The sequence below is a fragment of the Sinohyriopsis cumingii genome, chromosome 2 (assembly GCF_028554795.1).
Source record: "Sinohyriopsis cumingii isolate HCF-2022 chromosome 2, ASM2855479v2, whole genome shotgun sequence".
Classification (NCBI taxonomy): Eukaryota; Metazoa; Mollusca; class Bivalvia; order Unionida; family Unionidae; genus Sinohyriopsis; species Sinohyriopsis cumingii.
Genome location: NC_142962.1, coordinates 35,990,763 through 36,010,726, shown reverse-complemented (window position 1 = coordinate 36,010,726; position 19,964 = coordinate 35,990,763). Strand labels below are relative to the sequence as shown.

General features: G+C 35.4%; 2 protein-coding genes across 10 annotated transcripts in view; one reads left to right on the top strand and one right to left on the bottom strand.

Moving 5' to 3' along the window:
• Positions 1-7,841, top strand: part of LOC149804629 (uncharacterized) — a 52,712-nt gene extending 44,871 nt beyond the window's left edge. For all 5 annotated transcript variants that reach the window (XM_089942629.1, XM_089942661.1, XM_089942646.1 and 2 more), the window contains exon 6: positions 4,335-7,841. In XM_089942629.1, the coding sequence (XP_089798755.1) occupies positions 4,335-4,827 (493 nt within the window). In that variant the 3' untranslated portion in view covers positions 4,828-7,841. The remainder of the gene's footprint in view (positions 1-4,334) is intronic.
• A 2,033-nt stretch (positions 7,842-9,874) lies between these two features.
• Positions 9,875-19,964, bottom strand: part of LOC149804628 (E3 ubiquitin-protein ligase HECTD1-like) — a 212,023-nt gene continuing 201,933 nt past the window's right edge. For all 5 annotated transcript variants that reach the window (XM_089942605.1, XM_089942598.1, XM_089942612.1 and 2 more), the window contains 2 exons: positions 19,644-19,794; positions 9,875-14,301 (listed from right to left, as the gene is read on the bottom strand). In XM_089942605.1, coding sequence (XP_089798731.1) covers positions 14,019-14,301; positions 19,644-19,794 — 434 coding nt within the window. In that variant the 3' untranslated portion in view covers positions 9,875-14,018. The remainder of the gene's footprint in view (positions 14,302-19,643; positions 19,795-19,964) is intronic.

Here is a 19,964-nt window from a genome sequence, read left to right as displayed (position 1 = left end):
AATCCTCAGAGGTAATAGGATCAAAAACATCAGTTTGCTCAATTGATTCTTTAGGCATAATAGAAGTTGTTTCCCTCTGTTACCTATGATAAGTTTGCTTGGTTTTGTGGGTTTAATGCCATTTTCAAGACATGGTACAGTGCATGGCTGCCAGTACCTTTGGTGGAGGAAGAACCTAGGAAGAACCACCATCCCACAGGGCTACTGGCAAGCTATCCGACATACCCATTTTGGATGAGATAGGACTCAAACCCACATGGAATAGAGGTGAGGTGCAGTGATCTGTAAAGGTGAGTGCCTGATACCACTGAGCCACCTGAGGCCTCTTCCATGTAGGTATTTTGATAATAATGCATAGTAAAAACTCATTAGGGATCATCCATTTAGTATGTACGCATGGGGGGGGAGGGGTCTTAAGTAGTATCAGCTTGTACAATACCAGCAGCAAGCTTCAGTTAACACTATCATCAGTGACAGGAGTTTAAGGTGAAAAAGGTCAGTCAAGTGATCATGTTGAAAAACAGTGCTTGAGAAGGTGAGAGAAACAGTAGTGGAGGTATGGACAGGAAGAAAATGTGGCAGCAAAGGCAGGAAGGTTCAGACTGGGAAGTCTTAAACGACATGTGTAGCGAGAATCAAGCACAAAAGAAAAGCTTGCTGTGGTTCAGAAAGAAGTACATCTTGCAGAAGAGGAAGACAGCACAGTTAAAGCTGTTGGCATGCAGAAGCAGGGATTGACTGTGCTGAGAAGCTGAGGTCAAGGAAACTGTCTTAGAGTACATCTGGAGAGTTGATGCCCAGAAAATCAGCTTCCTTGTACACTTAGTTTATGATGATCTCCCTAGAGTCCCCACAAGACATAGGGACTAACTAGGACCCAAACTGTAAACATTGTGGGAGACTTGCAAGTGTATAGCACATGCTGTCATCCTGCAATGTAACTCTGACAGATAGTAGTTACCAGCACCACAACCAAGTGCTTGCAGAGATTGCTGCCATTAAGGCTATAGCCAGAAGAAACATCAAGTGAAAAGTGGTCACAACTTACACAGTGGCAAAAGACTGAAGCAAGAGGCATCTTGACAAAGCACAAGACTGGGAAATGCAGGCAGATATAAAAGGACAGTTAACATTTCCAAGGCATGCCTGTGATACCAACTTCAGACCTGATAAATGTAGTGTGGTCAGGAGGTACCAGACAGGTGATTTTGTTGGAACTGATATTGCCATGAGAAGTTAGAATGGAGGAGGCCCTTGGGAGGAAATTGGCCAAGTATCTGCCACTCCTCCATGAGTGTCAGCAGAATGCATGGAAGGCCCAGAACTTACTGGTGGAAATAGGATTCTGTGACTTTGCAGCATGGACCTTTTAGTCTGTTTTGGAGTCATCAGGATTACAGGACCTAGCTGCAGGAAATTAGTTATCAAGGTTGGCAAACAAGCCAAGGAAGCCTCACATTAAATTGAATGGAACAGAGGAGAGATGGGAAAGCTAATCAGTTCTAATCAACTCAGTCTATGCAACCCTGGAGAGCACTGTGGTTTAACACCAAAGTGCTCTTGGAAAAGGGATCCCCACCTAATGATGGAACCAGTTGCATTGCATAACTGTATTGCTCTTCAGCTATATACTGAATAGTAAAATAAATTCTTTGGGGAGGCATTTCCTTGCCAGAGATGGAGATAACATCTGCAGTACACAAATAAGAAATGGAAAACATGGGATAAATATACAGCTTAATTGAAATAATACTTTCTTTATCACATTTTCTCTTCAAATTATTTTAAGAAAAATTTGGAACAGTGTACACAGAATTACATTGGATATTGTGAATTTGGGAAGTGTGAAATAAAGAGTCCCAAGTGGTGCCTCTTCCATTTATTTATGTCCATGGGAGGTATAATGTGATCTGCATTTTCAGTGATGGAGCCTTATAGTGAGGGAAGTTCAAGCAAGGCTGTGTCCAAATATTGCATGCAAACACAAAATTAGAGCATTTAATGATGTGAAATCATTTTACAACTTGTTCATATGAGCCAAGAACTAAATTAAATAGCACTGAAAACAAACTTTGACCATTTTAATGGAATCATGATGTGTCTACAAGAAACTTTGGCCATTTTAATGGCATCCATGAAGTATCTACATGAAACTTGATGATTTTAATGGAATCCATGACGTATCTACATGAAACTGGAAGATTTTAATAGAATCCATGATGTATCTACATGAAACTTTGGCCATTTTAATGGGATCCATGAAGTACCACATTAAATTGTGTCCCTTTTAATGGAATCCATGATGTATCAGCATGAAACTTTGACCATTTTAATGGGATCCATACATACCCACATAAAACTTGACGATTTGAATGAGATCCATGACATACCCACATGAAACTTTGACCATTTTAATGGGATCCATACATACCCATATCATAAGAGGGACAGCTGTATTCTGATGGCTACACTGTATTGAATTCTTGCTTAGACACATTTTGTTTTCGAGTCTGCATAGCAAGGCATATGTATCACTTTTCAAATGACAACAGAATTGCCATTATCTGTATTATGTTCTGTCTGAATGACTTGGACCTTAATTGCTATATTTCAGCTGGTAATACATTCAAACTTCACATTACAGGTTTCTTCTACTATCAGTACAACACTCATGATAAGGTTGTTCATTATAAGACTGTTCATGTTATAAGGTCAGTACAACACTCATGATAAGTTTGTTCATTATAAGACAGTTCATATAAGGTCAGTACAACGCATGATATGGTTGTTCATTATAAGATAGTTCATATTATAAGGTCAGTACAACACTCATGATAAGGTTGTTCATTATAAGACTGTTCATGTTATAAGGTCAGTACAACACTCATGATAAGTTTGTTCATTATAAGACAGTTCATATAAGGTCAGTACAACGCATGATATGGTTGTTCATTATAAGATAGTTCATATTATAAGGTCAGTACAACACTCATGATAAGGTTGTTCATTATAAGACTGTTCATGTTATAAGGTCAGTACAACACTCATGATAAGTTTGTTCATTATAAGACAGTTCATATAAGGTCAGTACAACGCATGATAAGGTTGTTCATTATAAGATAGTTCATATTATAAGGTCAGTACAACACTCATGATAAGGTTGTTCATTATAAAACTTCATGTTATAAGGTCGGTATAACACTCATGATAAGGTTGTTCATTATAAGACAGTTCATATTATAAGGTCAGTACAACACTCATGATAAGGTTGTTCATTATAAGACAGTTCATATTATAAGGTCAGTACAACACTCATGATAAGGTTGTTCATTATAAGACAGTTCATATAAGGTCAGTACAACGCATGATAAGGTTGTTCATTATAAGATAGTTCATATTATAAGGTCAGTACAACACTCATGATAAGGTTGTTCATTATAAAACTTCATATTATAAGGTCGGTATAACACTCATAAGGTTGTTCATTATAAGACAGTTCATATTATAAGGTCAGTACAACACTCATGATAAGGTTGTTCATTATAAAACAGTTAATTTTTTAAGGTCAGTACAACACTCATGATAAGGTTGTTCATTATAAGACAGTTCATATAAGGTCAGTACAACACTCATGATAAGGTTGTTCATTATAAGACAGTTAATATAAAGTCAGTACAACACTCATGTTAAGGTTGTTCATTATAAAACAGTTAATTTTTTAAGGTCAGTACAACACTCATGATAAGGTTGTTCATTATAAGACAGTTAATATAAAGTCAGAACAACACTCATGTTAAGGTTTTTCATTATAAAACAGTTAATTTTTTAAGGTCAGTACAACACTCATGATAAGGTTGTTCATTATAAGACAGTTCATATTATAAGGTCAGTACAACTCATGATAAGGTTGTTCATTATAAGACAGTTCATATTATAAGGTGATTTTGGTCAGTGACCACATTAAATTCAGTGGTAGTCAGGTTATTATTACATGTTTATTAAATACTCAATTAAAAGACAGTGATGTAAAGAGGGAGTACAGTTTCTTTGTTTATTGGGGAGGGGATTGTTTGCTTAGCTGCTGCTTTAGCACCCATTTTATATTTTTTAGGGAAAAGCTAGATTGTGAACACAAAATTCAAGCAAAGGAATCACTTTTCCCCAAGAAAGTAAATAATTAGTTGAAATTAGTGATGCGTAGTTCAGACAATCCTTTGAAGGTCTTAGTTCAATAAAATGAATCTTAAAGGTACTGTCACATAAATTTTTCTCTGATTATGTTGTTTCATGTAAAATTATGAACAAAACATTTAATTTTTCATCTTTACTTGCAGAATCACAAGTGAAGTACAGGTAACATACCAAAACTATGAAGAGGTGAATTTCCTGCACTCTAAGGCAGTCAAAGGGGAATGCTATAAGAATCAGTCCTTCCGGTCTGAGGACAATATTGACTCCCATGCATATACAGCGCATGATGGGGCATATACTGACTCAAATTGTAATCAAAATCGACCTGGGTCTAATCATCTTACCAGTTCATCAATTAACAAAAATGAAAATAGTCCTGCAAGTCACCACACATATAGTAATATTCCTCCTTCCAAGGGCTGTCTAACGACTGCTGAAATTAATTCAGGAATGACCCAGTTATCATTAGACAGAGCAAATGATTGTATTAAAGGGCAAGACAAAACTAGGGATACTTTGGCAAAGAAAAAGCCAAGAAAGAAAAAGAATCATCTGAAGCGACAGAAATGTAAATCACAGTTAGACTTGGTAGATGAAGCAGAAAGTTTAGGGAAAGAAAAATATAAAACCCTGTAGCACAAGAGAAGGGGAGGCAGCTTAATCTGATTGAGTCATCAGTTTTTTAATATATTTTCTAAGACTTTTTAAACTTACATGTACAGTGTATAAAAATATCATTTTATTGTGAACTATATGGTGCTTTATTTATAAAAATTCTTTAGGGTTTGTATTGTGACAAAGGTGGGCATAAGAAATGACTTAAATTTCCACAAATCAGCCTGTAAAACATTTGAAATGTTGTTTTAATGTGCAGTCATTAAAGCTGTTTATGTTGACATGGTAAATACCGATTTAAATAGTCATATCTACTTAAGGATTTCCCTTAAAAAAAACTTATGATGTTTATTTGGTCAGAAGGAAATTGATGCTGATTTTTTATATTCACTATAGTTGCCATGGCAGCCATCTTGAAAACCTCATCACTACTCATCATGAAGGGAAAGTTATATTGCCATGGGGTTTCAACAGAAGACATCTTAAGATATCTAGTTTTTCTTAAAATGACAATAGTCTCAGTTGGACAGCCCATATAGCAACCACCGTGGTAATCTTGAAAATCTTATTTTGAAACCCTTCTGAATTGATGGTTATATCAGCTTGGGATTTTTGCTGAAATACTTGTTATGATGTCTAGTTAGTTCTAAGTGAAAATGCTGCCAATCTGACATCCAATATGCTTACCATGGCAGCCATCTGAAGACTTTGTATGTTTTCGTCATAGATAGAATGGTGCCAAACTTTTGTTGTTGTTGTTATTGTGGGGTTTAATGTTATTTTTCAGCACATGATAGGCTATGCATGGCAGCCAGTATTAATGGTGGAGGAAGAACCCGGGAAAACCCCGGGAAGAACCACTGACCCACGAGAAGCTACTGGCAAGCTTTCTCACATACCCACATTGACCGAATCCTAGACTCGAACCCATGCAGACAGGGTGCCAAACTAATATTCAATATAAACACCATGGCAGCCACTTTTAAAATCTTTTTATCTCTACTCATCCTAAACAGAAAGTCATATTGGCATGGGGGTTTTCACCAGAAGTCTTCTATGATGTCTGTTTGGTCCAAAATGAAAATGGTGCCAGTCTGAAATCTAATATGGCTGTCCTGGGAGTTGTCTTGAAAATCTTGTCTTGTCTACTCCTCAAATCGTTTTTGTGCTAAGGAATGCATAAAGGTGAGATTCAGTGCTGAAACTCAAATGGAGTGAGGAGAATAATGTGTTTCAACTCTGCTAACAGGTTAATCTGGGTCAGATTCAGTGCTTAAGCTCAAATTTGGTGGGGAGAATGATGTATTTCAATTGTGCTATGGGATTAATACGTGAGATTCAATGCGGAAACTCAAATGGGATGTGGATAATTATTTCCATTTAAAGTTTAGAAAGTCTGAGAGGACTAGTTTTCCAAACGTCAGTGTTATGTGAGGTATGCAAGTAGGTCATGGTCCTGGCTGTTTGTTGTCCCTAATTCATTTGATTACAAGCAGTTAGTATCAACCTTTATCTGTGTGGCAGTAGATCAGGATCTGTTCTCCTCATAGTACCGCTCTGGTAGCCTAGTGGTTTGAGCATCCGCCTTGGATGCAGGAGGTCGTGGGTTCGATCCCCAGCCGAGTCATACCAAAGACTTACAAAAATGGTACTAACAGCTACCTCGCTTGGCGCTCAGCATTAAGAGGTTAGTGTTTGGACTGGTCGGCCTGGTGTCAGGATAATGTGACTGGGTGGAACATCATGCTACATGTCTGCGGCATGATGCCTCAGTGCTAGACATCACTATAAACTGTCACACTGCAGACACCGTAGCGATATGATTGAAAAATTGTTAAAGCTACGTTAAAAATCCAAATCACACACACACACGCTGCTCACAGTACAGTACACAAGACAAATATAGTATACAGCTGTACAAGAATGCGATGGTATTCAGACCAGTCATTCTTAGTGACAGAATATATCAAGATTGTCGTCAGATATACATTGCTGAAAATAACTTTGTGTAGGATACTGGTACAAGTTAAGGTCAGAATTTACCTCATCATTGTGACAGCATGAAGAGTTCCATTTGTTCAGTGAATAATACTAACCAATAATATTAACCAGTCTTATCCCACTTAAGTTGCATTTCATACAGAGTATATTAAACAGTGATCTTCAGATATTATTAAATTATGAAAATCTATGGTTTGTTAATTTTAGTCCATCCATTTCAACATCAGGCAACTTGAATATGCAACTGACCATGAATATTTAGATGACAAGATTTGTTATATCGCAGTGACATCTTTGATTTTTTAAAATCCTCAAATTGTTCTTAGAGTAATCATGTTGATTTAATAATTCATTTTGTTTGTTTGTGTATTGGACAAATCAAGTTTAAATATGTTATCAGAATATAATATCAATAAAATTGATTTAACCTACATGCAACGGCAGATCTGGAACTGTGCAGTTTGCAGATGGACTCGACTTATAAGCAAGTACATACAGCATTTTGTTTCATGCTTGTTAGTCATAAGATGAATAAAAGTGGTGCTGAATTCATTGTGAATGCCAGGGAAAAAAAGATTTTTATGATGGAATTTGTATGTATTTTGTACATCTGTTCTTTTATAACTTGTATATTATTTGATGAATCAGGAAACCTGATATTATGAGGTACTTTCTGATGATTTCAACATTCTGTACTGGGTATATTCTACGTGTTTGAAAATCATGCCATACGATCAACTTGTAACATAAACATTGCACAATATAATTTCAAAATTCTACCTTTATTTTTCAATAAACTCTCTTGAATACTTAATAGAAAATTTCCCTTTAAATGAAATGGAAAAAATTTCCTCCTAAATGATGTTTTAGAATAAACCATGTCTGTGATCTCCACTTTGACAATCTCTTCCATGTTATATAATCAAATATAACTTGTTCTCTTATTTATCGTATTTTTTGTTTTTTTGCCACTTTCAACATTCCATGGTGATATTACTGTTTTGTATAATTTTTCAATAAATATTTTGCTTTCACATTGACACATTTCATTTTTCTTTTAATGCCCCACTTGAGTACAAGAACTTTGAAATATTAAATTTGATATGGATCATTGTATGCCTGTGAAGATGGCCATGTTAGATATCATGTCAATAAAACAAATCTTCCCAACAGACTGCATATCACTGATACCAACTTCATTATTCTATGATCAAAGCAACGACTGATTCCGACAAAGTTACCAACACCAACCACACCATCTCTCCAAAAATAATGAATGCTTTCTTCCCAACGAAGACAGAGCAGTAGTTTGTCATGCTCCAAGTCAGAGTGGTTGAGGTGCTTGTTTCTTCAGCAGAAAGAAGAAAATATCACTGGGCAAATCAAAGATCACCAGGAATTGCAAAGTCCAAATTGCTGTAGTTGGTGGGAAATCTATAAAGCATTGTGCAGGAAACAATAGGACATCTGGAAAGGTAGTAAAAGAAACAAAAGCAAAGAAAAATGTGGAATATGGAGAAATGCAAAAGCCTGAGGAATCTTCACTATATGAGGGTTAAGAATGTCCAGGGGGAAAAAAAGAGTTAATACACTCTTTTAAGATCTAGTTAGATGGTATTAATATGGCTGAGCCATCAGGTAATATCAGTACAGGACTCAGAAGAAACAGAACACTCTTGATTATAAAAATAAGAATAGCCAGCAGATGCCATGAAATGCAGTTATTACATAGAGTTAATCAGTTGGACACAATGTTGTGTTCAATGTTTAAGTCACTGGTTTCATATAAAGTAATGCATCAATGTAAGTGTCTTGTGGTGGAATGAGGTCTTCGATTGTCCGTCATCTGGAGCTGCCAAGGAAAACCATGGCAGAATGAGAGATGTTTAAAGAATGTTTTCACTTGTGTGCATACCTAATTTCAAAGTTGACAATATTTTTTAATGAGTTTAAAAAAGTTATCCATGTCAATTTACCTTTTTTCTGTCAAGAAAACTAAGCAGAAAAAAAAGAATTGATTCATATTAAGATGACAAGTTAGGTTTGTCATTGTGTGTCACCATACATTTCTGTTCCTCATCTCCATGATGGCCACAAGTGGCATTGGGATCAACCACTCCAAAATAGTTGAAGCTATAAACAAGGTAAGCAAAAAATTGTATTCATAAACTCACAGAATAATGTCTGCAGCCATAAATAGTTAAGTCTTGATTTTTTGAGTAGGTATGATGACAAATCAAAGTGTAAACAAACTTTCAATAAAATTTCCATTGTTTACAAATTATTCCACATTTTCTTCTTAAGAGCTCTGAAACTGATACTTCGAGGACAAGTAGTGTTTAACTTCGATATATATAGACCTTGCTCTGCCGTTGCAGAGTTATTAGAATACAGTATCTTGTTTGTTCAACTGATTACTCCCAACAAACTGCATAAACCCTGATCTGCCTATGATTTGTGCAATGGCAAATTTGGGTTTGTGCAGTCTGCAGTTGGAGTATATAATAACAGGTGGTTTACAACTTGTATTCTTATCTGCTGTTTCTGACAACCACATTGAGGAAGCATTTCATCTCTCTAATGTTTCATTATGTCTTAGTTTTCTATTTTAAAACACATCAATGATCCATCTGATCACTCAATTTAATTCTGTGCGTTTCTTGGTATTCTCTGTCTTGTTGCTGTTTCTGTCTTCTTTTTCTTGTTTATCAGCTCTACCCATCATTCACTCCATGTGCTTCGATAACAGAAATACATACTGTACAAGCACCATATAATGTCCTTGGAAAAGGGTGGAGAGGCAATGCGTACTTTATTCAACCCTTACAGCTTTTAGCGTATTTTCTTTGTTTTAAAACAACAGCTTTTCTACTTTCATAATGCACTATAATATCCAAATGGCTGATAAGTAACTCAATGATCTCAATGATCAAAATATATTTCTTACGGTTCTGAAATTTGCAACTAATGCCTACCTATTTAAGCTCAGTACACCACTGCTGAGAAAAGTAATAACCCCTATTTAAAGTTCCAACATTTACTGTTCAAAAAGAGCACAAATAAAAGGTCACTGAGAGAAAACATTTTATTCATATTACAGTTACTTGCATCAAGTCAAAGTTGTGTCTGATACAAATTATACAATGTACAAGATATAAAGCACCAAAATTATGAAAAAGGCAAATATTATAAATCTCAGACTATAAATTAAAGATGTTTTATATTCCTAATCAAACAATAAGAAACAAAGCTCAGTCTCCACTTTTGCTAATGCTTAAATCACATGCCACACTCTGGAGTGCAATTTAATGATAAAATCAACGCAGTTCAAATTATTTCCCCCTAATACCATGCAATCTGTGGAACTAAGAAAAAAAATAGACGTGTCAATACAACACTCATACCAAGCAACTGGTCAAATTAATTCAAACAATAACTTCATAAGGTTTGCTGGAAAATGGTGAAAATCAAATGTGTGGACTATGTCTTACAGATATAATGACTTACGCCAAGCCAGGTTCAGTCTCAATCCATGAAGTCTTTCAAAAGGAACCAAGTGGAAATGAAATTTGCAACAAGCATAATGAAACAGTCAGAAGGGACGTTATATGATGGGACATTACAGGACAGGATGGAATGACACTGGTAACACTCTATGCTCCCCTCGGGGCCCCGAGTGGCCGAGTGGTCTAAAGCGCTCTTCGTTACGGATCACTGCCATCTCACCTCTGTCTGCGGCAGTTCGAGTCTAAGATTCAACCAATGTGGGCATGTGAGAAAGCTTGCCAGTAGCTTCTCGTGGGTCGGTGGTTCTTTCCAGGGTTTTCCTGGGTTCTTCCTCCACCATTAATACTGGCCGCCATGTATAGCCTATCATGCTGAAAAATGGCATTAAACCCCACAACAACAACAACAACAACTATGCTCCCCTCAGTATATGTGATAGGGGACATACTGACAAACCCATCAGCTGGATAAACTGTTTTAAATCTGAACTATGTTGTGGTAAACTGGCATTATTTAAAAGCCACAGATGGATTAATTAAAGTCTCATCAACATGACTATACTACATTTAAAAGCCATAGATGGATTAATTAAAGTCTCATCAACATGACTATACTACCATTTACCCTGTTAACTTCAGTAACTAGGAAATTGATTTTGGATACATTTGAGTAGGAAGCTATTTTACTTAAAAACATTTAAATCTGCCCAAATTATTAATTTTGCAATAAATAAGGACTGAAATGGCTATGTGACTAAAAATGGTTGCATTTCTGAAACAAATTCTGAACAGTGAGTGAAAATGAATGCACTAGTTGTCCCATGGCAACCTTTAGAATCCTAATGCAGCAGCATGGTTAAGACACTGGTACTATTTAATTACATATATTTACCATGTTGTAAACTAAGACCATTAGAAAGATGTGATTAAATCCACAGCACTACCCAGTATAATCCTTTTTCTAGACTTCTTCTTCTTGTGGGGTTTAATGCCATTTTTGAGCATATGATAGGCTATACATGGTGACCAGTATTAATGGTGGAGGAACAACCCGGGGAAACCTCGGAAAGAACCACAAACCCACGAGAAGCTATTGGCCAGCTTTCTTACGTACCCACATTGGCCGAATCCGCGACTCAAACCCACGCAGCCAGAGGTGAGATGGCAATGATCCATAACGGAAAGCACTTTAGACCACTCAGCCTCTCGGGGTCCCCTTTTCTAGACTTGGTTCCTACACTAATATGCCATGATGGGATATGGTATGTCTGGCTTACAGCTTATGTAAAGTGACCAGTATAACAGTAACCTATATTTGCTTCAGCAGTAATCATCTGCTTTAAACTCGTGTATTGCCTTGCCTCAAATTCAAAGACAACCTTCTATCATGTGTTAATGCATACATAATGTTGGTGTGTTTTGTCGAGTATCATACTGCTTCAATTAAGATGACCAAATTTGTATTGATGTAGATAAATAATTAGATATCCATCCATGCAATCGATATGGTATTTAACAACACCCAATGCTTGTTAAGTATATAATACTTTGAATCAGCGAAAATGTGATAGAAAGCTTATGTCTATCAGGGTTCTACACAGCCAAACAAAACTGTATTTGTGAGATATATATATATATATATATATATATATATATATATATATATATATATATATATATATATATATATATCTGTTATGAGACATCACCCTTATTTTTTTAGATGGATATTAAAGACATCTTTGTACCAAATCACTGATAACTTGTATACTTAATACATGGCCATCTTTTACACTGGAATATATACAAGGAGTAATATCTGGGGAGGAAACTTTAAATACAAGGCAATAAATGTAACCAATTGTTTCAATGTGACATCCTTGTACTAATGAAAAAAAAATCTTAAAAGGAAGGGTTCTTTATTTAATATAAAAGATTTAAAATTTCAGGCTATGGTAAAATATACACATTACAAACATCAGATCAAAGAGAACTTTGGCTAGAAATGGAAAATGTTTGTTATAATTCAAGCAAAGGAAATAATGTACTGGAACACAGAAGAAAAAACCCCAACTAATATCTAAAGGTTTTTCTACCCAAAATTAGTCTAGGTAATACTGCAATACAATAAGTCAAAATGAGGGTCAAACATCAAAATTAGTCTAGGTAATACTGCAATACAATTAGTCAAAATGAGGGTCAAACATCGAAGAATGGCAAAGAACTTGTATCAAGTAATAAATCATGCACACTATAGTACTATAAGGCCTACAGCACTGAGTAACAGTAAGTTTTTAAAATAGCATAAACTTAAAATGAAAAATGTGAATATTTAAATTTGATAGAAGTTTGCCCTGATGATTAGTGGTTGAAAGGAATGCTGTGATAATCTATGATGTCAGAGGATGTCACTTGTACACAAAATAGATATATGTTGAATAGTGGCTTTCCAAGTCTTCCAGACCTAGACATTAAACAAAAGACCAAAGGTTTCGATTACCCCAAAGAAAAATAGTGAAAAAATTATGATGATGTAGTCAACACCCATGTATAAGCTATCCTGATTCTGGGAAAGTTTTATATTTTTTTGCATGAAGTCAACTATTTCTCAGAATCAAAAAAAGAAGAAATTTAATTTTTAAAAACTCATTTCTTGCACATAAAAATCCCTAAAAATCATATTTGTCTAACATAGAGTGAAAACAGCTACATCTTCATATATTACAGAAAAAAATGTGTACAACTGTTCCAGTTAGATTAATCGCCAAGTTTCAGTATTCATCTTCTAGTACTATGAATTCTCTGAAGCAAATCTCGAACAACAAATATTCTCACAAATATATTTACAAACCGAAAACCTTTGCTTTTTTCAGAACAGAAATATTGCACATCACAATAACTCTCTCTCTCTCTTTCTCTCTCTTCCCTCCCCACAGGTTTCCAAAGTATGATTTAAAAAAACAGGCAAACATTTTGTCTAAAACATGTCATTTACATTGTTTGGTTTTTAATGTACTTATAAACAGCATTACTCTTACTCCTGCACCCACTGGATTATTTGTTGCCAAAAACATAAAACATATTCTCAGAGCTGAGATATTTCTCCATGACAGGTCAAACTAACTCTTTAGCTACATGTTTATACTTTCCTGTATTAATCTGTGGTATCATGATTATATATATTATCTGAATACCCATAACCTTGTGGTTCCTTTAAATCCAACAAAAGACATTTTATCCAAAACTACACTCAATTACCTGTAAATACTAATATTTTTCTCACATGTGAGAACTTCACATGTGACAAGAAATGATCAACATACATAACTTCTAGGCATGATGAGAAAATTGAAAAGTCATCCTTATTAAAGAAAATGTGCAACAATTATCTTTCTGTAGAACTGGTGTGCACATGTTACTTTGGAAACTGGTTTACTGCTATAAAGTGAATAACAAGTAAAAGGAAGAATTGTTAACTTGTGTTCTACCATTTAAGAAATGTACAGCGGATGTCCATACAAACATGCTGGCCTATCAAAAGCTGGGACCAAACACGGTCTCAAAAAATAATTTGTTCCATAGTGTAAATTCATAAGATGAACTGAATGCAACAGAAAAATGTGTCATAGCCATTAGGATCTGACAATTTCTATTTTTAAATCGCTCTCTGGAGCTTATCTGAAGACAAGAAAGTAAAAAATCCTATTAGTTCAAGTGGAATCCTTTTTCTTTTGTAGCTGCTAGAAGTTTTTCATGTAGAATTTCCTCCGATGAATACTCTGGCAATTTAAGATAATGCAAGCATGTATTTACTGATGGAAAGCTCTGATCATCACCATCAACTTTTCGGACAACAGTCAGACGAGGATGAAGATTTGCAAGGCCTCCTGGTGGGAGTGAAGAGCATCCGGTCGTAAACTGAAGGAATGCTTTACGCTCATCTGGGCTCATTGCTACCAGCACATTAACAAGGCGCAAAAAACTGGCACTGAAATTAAAGTAACCACAGTAAAATCAAGCTCACCTCCACAAATATTTTCGTAGTCTCAAGTTGATATAGCAAGCAACTAATTTGCATACATATAATAATTTCAGACAAAAGTGATCATGACAAAGAAGTGCTGATCCCCTCTTTTCAAACTAGATTTATTTTTTGCAATTTATCCTTTAATTTTTACATACATACATACTAACTGTGCATGGGCATAAAAACAAAACAATGTAAACAGAACATTTTTCTATCATACTAAAAGACTTGATTCCTATTTTTTTATCATTTATTTTTCTCTTTATCTTTTTAGAACTTTTAATTAGCCAGAATTGTGCTGATATGCTGCTAAATCACACACACACATTCTTGTATTTGATGGATATTGTGGACTCGTGTATGGAACTGCATACCGAGGACATTTGTTCTGATGTTAGAGAGAAAAGAAATACAGTTTGAGGCAGTAAATTAATAGCAAATGGTGATCAATCAAGGAACTGTATTATCAATTCCAAGGAATATGAAATTTAGCAATGCAAGTGAGGACGTACACATTTACACAAATATTCTGTATAATCCATGCAAACTAAGGACACACACTATTTGACAAAATCACGGAGACCGTGGACATGGGTAGATTATGACCAACAAGGACATGTTTGCATATCTAGTCCAGTCTTAACAATCAATATGACCACTCAGGTGGCCTAGTGGTTAGAGTGTCCACCTCAGATGTGGGTTTGAACCAAGGCAGAGTCACACCAAAGACATAAAAATGGTACTAACAGCTGCCTGACTAGGCGCTCAGAATTAAGAGGTTAATGTTAGGACTAGTCGGCCTGGTGTCAGAATAATATGACTGTGTGAGACATCATGCTACATGTCTGCGGCGTGATGCCCCAGTGCATGATATCACTATAAACTGCCACACTGCAGACATCGTAGCGATATGACTGAAAAATTGTTAAAGCTACATTAAAATCAAATCCAAATTACAGACTAGTATTAAGTAATTGTAACCTCCATAAAGGTTTCATCTACAACTGTTCTTTAGGGCAAATGCATTATTATTTGAATATATATCTTGATATTGACTGACTGAACAATTTATTGATTGTCCAATTGCCCTGCAATTAGACTTTAATACGACATAACATGCTTTGGACTAATCCACCGCTTTGGAGATCATCTTGTAATAAATTTGGAGTATGCGCATTTGGCTATAGCGATCCGTTTTAAGGAATTCTTAGATTTGTGTGATTACTTGTTTTATTATTGGAACTCGGTGCAATGGAAATATTCCTTTGCCTAAAATAATTAGCCAGTTAGTAGGAGCAAACGTCATGTAGTGAAGTATTAGCAAGTTTCCATGTTGCCATGGTTGACTTTTAGTAAATTCAGGTCAAAACCGCATGAGTGTCTCTGGAGTAATATGGTCCTTATTAAAACCAGTAAATTACACAAAGGAATAAACAAGCAGGAACTCTGCAGATACCATTTAGGTTGCCATGGTGGCAAATGTGACGCAGTTGTACTGGCAAAATGTGCTTTGAAACCATGAACTGACTGACCTAAGGTCTCACTGGACAGTTTATCTGGTGAATTTTCATCCGATAATGACCTACTGCTGGAAAATGAGGATAATTTTACACTGAAAATAAAAACAAACCGATTTTTGTAGAAAGCATGTGAGATTTTGACTGCAGCAATCATGTTAATTTCTTATACAAATGGTGACTTTTATATTCAACCAACACTGTGACCAACCCCTCTTTCTTACATTCATTTTTAACAGCAAAGTGCTATTTTGAATATTTTCCTATGACAAGGCCGCTAAAAGAATCATTATGTGCCTTATGCACGAATCAAGTTCACTAATACTATAACAAAGCAGCATACTTTTCATCACCCCTCAACCATCTCGATTTTTAGATATTTACCTCTGTAGCCAACATACATAAATATGTGTGCCAAGTTGGCTGTTCATTTGCAGCCCAAGTTACACATTTGATCTCCAAGGTCTAACTGTAACAGAAAGTCACCAAACAAGCCAACCCATTTTCAAGCCTAACTCAAAGTAAATCTAAACCACATTACAGATTTAGCTTCTGTGTGAATTTATAAATGCTAGACTTATGATAATTAGGTTCCTGCCTTCTACCTTAATAATTTGAGAGGTGTCAAAATATGAAACTATCCAGTGAGACCTAAGGTGGTGCAGTATAAATAGTTCCCTGTGTTAGGGGATAGCTGCATAGTTTCTATGGCGTGAACAGCTGACGGTATGGAAAGTTGATGAAGAGAAACCACGCTGATGTGCGGTTGATAGATATTTGGCAAGTTTTGAGATGTGTGGTCTTGCACTGATTAGCAAAAAATTTATAGAATGGACATGTCAGGCTTTCTAATTTACAACTGATGATATATAGAAGTCCTTGGAAATTTGGGATAAACTTATGACTTCAGGCAGAACTGCACCAGGGTTTAACACCGCTCAGTCAAGCAAATACCCCTGGCTTGTAAAAATACTATATGGCTGGATTTGAGCATTTATGGCAGGAAACTCACCTTATCGGCAATGATTATTTGCTTTTTGACAAAATAGGGTAATATCTTCATTGCATAATACACATACAAATCTTCTCTCTCTCTCAGGCATGTGCAGATGTAATGTTGAAAATAAGAATGAATGTTTTGTGTTATCCATATTGTGTCTTTCACAGAGACTTTGTATTTTTCAAGTCACTATGGCTGAATAAATCGATGATCATTGATGCATTCAACATTATTTTTGTTGTAATCTGTATAGTTTTATCTCAACCTGAACATAAAGAATAACGATAGATTAAAAACATCGATGACAAAAACAACTTATCTATGTTAAGTGAATTGAAACCTTCTAAATAGCTTTAAAGTTCAGTAACTGCAGAAGTGAAGAACAGAGTTCTATGAGGGTTACATGTATGTATAGAGTTAGTGGATGTGGATAATTTTCTAATACCTTTTTACAAACAGTTTTTCCTGTTTTATTGTTTTGGAGCCATGAATGAACAAGAATATACTTTAATGGTACAAAACTCTCTTGGTTTACCTTCCAAATCACTTAGTTTATACATTTGCTAATTCAAGGTACCACGTAGAAGTGGTTTGTATCGTTGATTTGAAGTTTTAAACAGTTTTTTCCCCCACATTGCCTTCTGTATAAAACATACTGGAAAAAGACTAAATGAGTAAGAATATTACAGCCAAATGCAGCTTAAAATAAATGTTCTTTTAAGTTATAAATACAAGTTGGTCCAGTAGAACATCCTGAGCATTTTGGCTACTGTTAAAAATCTTTTTGGGAAAACAATATAGATTGACGCCTTGTTTTTACATTTTGTGTGTTGTTCTAATAAGACTTTGTTTACAACAGAACTATCGATACAAGTATAATTCATGATTTGTTAAGCAAAGTCATCAAATCACCAACTGAAGCAAGTATATGCATTTAAGGACATTTAATGCATTCAACAGTTTATGATTGTTTGCACGTGTAGTCGCAGGTCTTAAGAGCCCGATAATGAAAAACATATTGCTGTAATTAAATGTTTCATTTTAGGACTGGTCATCTTGATGATAAATGTTTGACCTCTATATAATACATTTATCTTTCTGTATATTTACTTTAGTTCTGTGCATGCAACTTCCAAATTTGGTTAGTGATAATTCGATCTCACTGTAACAGGATTTTTCACTTGATTCACACCTGTTATCTCCTGCTTGAAAACTAAGTAGGCAGATGATGAAATAGGGGTGAATATAGCTCATTTAATAATCATAAAATAAATTTTGCATATCAAGGACGTCTTTTTAACTTATAGATGGGTTGCTAATTAGGCAATTTCGGTGCAACTCTACAATGAATTCATGTGTATTTCCAATAGGATTTTGATGTACCTCTTTCGTACATGTCGTACATTTATTTGCCCGTACTGGATGTGTACGGTATGAATGTATTGCGAGTTTCACAACACTATTGTCTAACATGCATGAAATATTAATAAAATACAAATACCAGGGACTGTTATATGCACTAGTTTATCTTCTTATAGTTTAGCTAAGTAGTTGGTATCTAATGCTTGGATCTAAAGGGAGATAATACATTTTTGCAACACGTAATTTGATAGCAGAGATCCCTTTACAAGTTTTCCACTGGGCAATTGAGGACATGATTTCAGGCGTGTATCACCAGCTTTGTAAGAAAGATACACTCCAAAATTTCAAACAAGTACCAAGCATGTAAACGGGGACATTCCTACAAATGATGATTTACGTCATTCTAGGCTATAGTTGGGAGAATCAAGGTTTTACCATTTTTCCAACCGAGGACATCCTCGGTTATAGGTGTGTCCTCAGGTTGTTGGTGTGTAATCTCATGAATGTCCTCGGTTTACACCAAATACAAATGTGCGCACCCACCCCCACATACACACAGCTCTCCCATTATAATGCACTTTACTATAACACAGTAGCAATATGGATCCCAAAATCAAAATTCTAAAAATTATAATTAAAAAAATATAAAATAATAATTTGTGACATCTGCTGAAACTTTTAAATCAAATGCTAGTGTACTTCATTTGGCCATTACCAGAATGTTTTTTACAGTCATCACTGAACTCCAATTATCCCATATTGTACTCAAGCAGGTAAGAAACTGTACTGCTAACATGCTGTTGAGCACCCAGAATTACCCATGTTTCTAAGGAGCCATAATTGTCATTGGTCCATATCACCTACTGTATTTGGATAAAATACACATGGCTATTGAATCTGCCTTGGCACTAAATCCATTTCAGCAGACCAATGACTTTATCTCTGTAAACACAACTCACTGATTTTATCGCTGACCATTGTTTATTGATACATGGAACAGATCAAAGAAAGGATTAGTGTACGTGTTGTGATGAACAATTTAAAGTCTAAGAGTATTAAATTATTTCAAGAAAACCTGCTATTTTCATTTATATTAGATTAAAATTTTCAGCAATGTATGTGTCGCTTTTTATGGGATCATGTGCAATGACCCTCCCCCCTCATTGTGATCTTACACTGTCTGGGTATATAGCATGTTATGTGGACTTTTGAAAGTCTACATACAGTCAGTATGACAGAAAATGATGTCAAAGGTTCCAGGCAAAACAAGGTTATACCATAGAACAGCCTATGGCTTGCATGACTTAATAGAACAAATATTCTAAATCAGTGCTGAAAACAATAACATTACCACACTTGTACTGATACCTACATCACACTATCTGCTAACCCAAGGAAGACAATAAAGCTTTTCCCATTAATACCTTTCCTTGGTGTATCCTAGCTTGGGTTCTGTGTAGTTCATGATGTCTTCCCTGGTCCAGCTTGGTGCCTGCTCTCCACACAGGATGGTAGCTAACTCTGTGGGATTGAATGATTGGAGTTTCTCCATAGGGAATACCAAATTGAAGCCATCTTAAAAAATAAGATGAAAAAAATGATAATAAACAAAGTTCCAGCCATCTACACCAACTGTAGGTGTTGGAAACGACTGGTCTCACATGAATATCCCACAATCAATAAATCCTGTATATTCTTTATACATTTTCGTTTAATTATATTTAACTATTGAATTTATATTAACA